This window comes from Bufo gargarizans, chromosome 1, assembly GCF_014858855.1.
Source record: "Bufo gargarizans isolate SCDJY-AF-19 chromosome 1, ASM1485885v1, whole genome shotgun sequence".
In the NCBI taxonomy this organism is placed as follows: domain Eukaryota; kingdom Metazoa; phylum Chordata; class Amphibia; order Anura; family Bufonidae; genus Bufo; species Bufo gargarizans.
The window spans coordinates 273,999,665-274,001,860 of NC_058080.1; the positions used below are offsets into that span (position 1 = coordinate 273,999,665).

General features: G+C 33.6%; 1 protein-coding gene across 1 annotated transcript; it reads right to left on the minus strand.

The window, feature by feature from the left end:
• Positions 1-201: 201 nt before the first annotated feature.
• Positions 202-1,919, minus strand: LOC122926018 (C-X-C motif chemokine 10-like). Its single transcript, XM_044277412.1, has 4 exons — positions 1,791-1,919; positions 1,581-1,704; positions 809-892; positions 202-617 (listed from the first exon to the last, which is right to left on the minus strand). The coding sequence occupies exons 1-4, from the start codon at positions 1,849-1,851 to the stop codon at positions 581-583; spliced, it is 306 nt and encodes a 101-aa protein (XP_044133347.1). The 5' UTR covers positions 1,852-1,919; the 3' UTR covers positions 202-580.
• Positions 1,920-2,196: the final 277 nt, after the last annotated feature.

Sequence of the window (2,196 nt, forward strand, 5' to 3'; positions counted from 1 at the left end):
AAAAGCATTTTCTATTATAGTGTCTGTGATGTGTGGTCCGCAAATTGCGGATTGCACATCGCAGGTGTCCGTGTTTTGCGGATCCGCAATTTGCAGATCCACAAAACACTTACGGACGTGTGAATGGACCCTTAACCTCATTTTAGATTTCAATCCCAGGAGGGAGAGGCTGATTTATTCACATTCCAGCGTAATTGAACATTACGAGATTCATTATTCTTTATTATTCTTTAATAAATTATTATTTTTCCATACAGTAAAAAAACGAGATGCAATAAAAATAACTATTTTTTTTTTTGCTACAACAATAACAAATAATTTGAAGATTATTTTACATTGGATGTTCTACTAAATTTTCAAATAATAAATACATATACAGTACATCCACGCATACATTTTTTTTAAATTATTGTTTCTCTTTACAACACTTTACAAGGCATTTGCATTTTCTCTAATTATGGATATTTCAGAAGGAATAGAGAACATAGCTTTTTAACCCTAAATAAATTATCAGTAGAAAGCAAATGAACACTATTCAACTGGTTTGTTTTGGTTTAAAGTCTTTCATCGATGTTCACAGCTATTGATGGCGGATCACTTTGATATTCTTGAGATGACTAGAAAATAAAAATATAGCTTATGAGTGACAGTGAAAAACAAAATGGCATTATATATGCATATGTATTATATATTATTTTTTAAAAAAATTGAAGGTCATTGAACATACTTTAATGTCACAGCAAACTGTTACTGAGGACTCCAAAAATTGTACAGTGCACAGGATAAATTAGAACTGAATAATACTTACCGATTCTTTCCACTCAGAAGAACTCTTAGTTCTAAAAGGTTCGGGCTGACGCACTTTGGAATGGGTACGTTTTTTAAAGTTGCACTGTAGAAACATATCAATAAGCATTTATAATATTACAATAATCACTTCCTTGCATATATTTTATAGCCCCTTATTTTATGTTACTATGTTTTTAAGTATTTGGCCAAAATAATGCACAAATACATTTCTCTGTTCTAGTTCATCCTAAAGTTGCTTGGTGGGGTTAAAGTAAGGGCTTTGTGTTGGCCTGTCAAGTTCTACGCTAAAGTCACCCAACCACAATTTTATGGACTGAGTCATATTGGAACAGAAAAGGGTCTTCCTCAAAGTGTTCCCACAAGGTTGGAAGCATAACACAGAGTTTGTAAAAATGCAACTCTGCACTCGGTGACCCCGCTCTGTAACTTTGCAATGATACCACTCACAGTAGATCATGGAATATTAAGGGGGGGAAGACATTTCATGACCCGTCTTGTTATAATGTGGCATTCTATTATAGTACCATGCTGGAACTCAGTGAGCTCTTTAGAACATTCAATTATTTTGCAAGTGTTAGTAAAGAAAGACTGCATGGCTAGGTGCTTGATTGTATACACCTGTGGCCATAGGACTGAATGAAACACCTGAATTCAATGATCAATAATTGTGTCCATATAATGTACAGTATGTATGGAATATTTCTTGGCAAAAAGAGACCTAACCTGCTGCAGAAAAAATATTTTGTGGGTACCAGATGTATTCTACTTACATGTATTCAATTCTCTCGCATGTAGAACTTCTGGGGTGAATCTCCAACTTTTGCATTGCCATCACATTAAGTTTCGTAGAAAATGTTTTGCATAAACACCGATTCCCACGAGGTATAGCAAATCCTATAAGAAATTAATTAGAAAATCTGCAAGTGAATATCCAGATGTAATAGAATAAAAAATATGATCTATTTTAATTAAGACTCTACCTTCTGTAAGAGTAGCAGACAGCAATAAAGCACAAATGATGACAATTCCCTTGTAGTCCATTATGATAAAAGAATAACGTGTCTTCAAGACTATGAGGATTTGTTTATAGCTACAGGAATAAAGGCTATTTATTCACATTGGTGTATTACATCATCATGACTAGTTGAGAGTGGGAAATTCTCATGGCCACAGTTTCCTTTATATTACTCATACATTGGAAAGCATAAGAGAAGTGAAAATATGTTTTTATACTAATAAAATTAAATGCAGACGGATTCCTATAACAAAAGGATGTAATAGTATAGGTGAGACAATAACACAACCAAAATCAGTTATTGTTATAATGGTGTCAGGATTGGGCAACCATTAGTAAAATATGAATTCACAATGGGAAGGTGGCCCTAA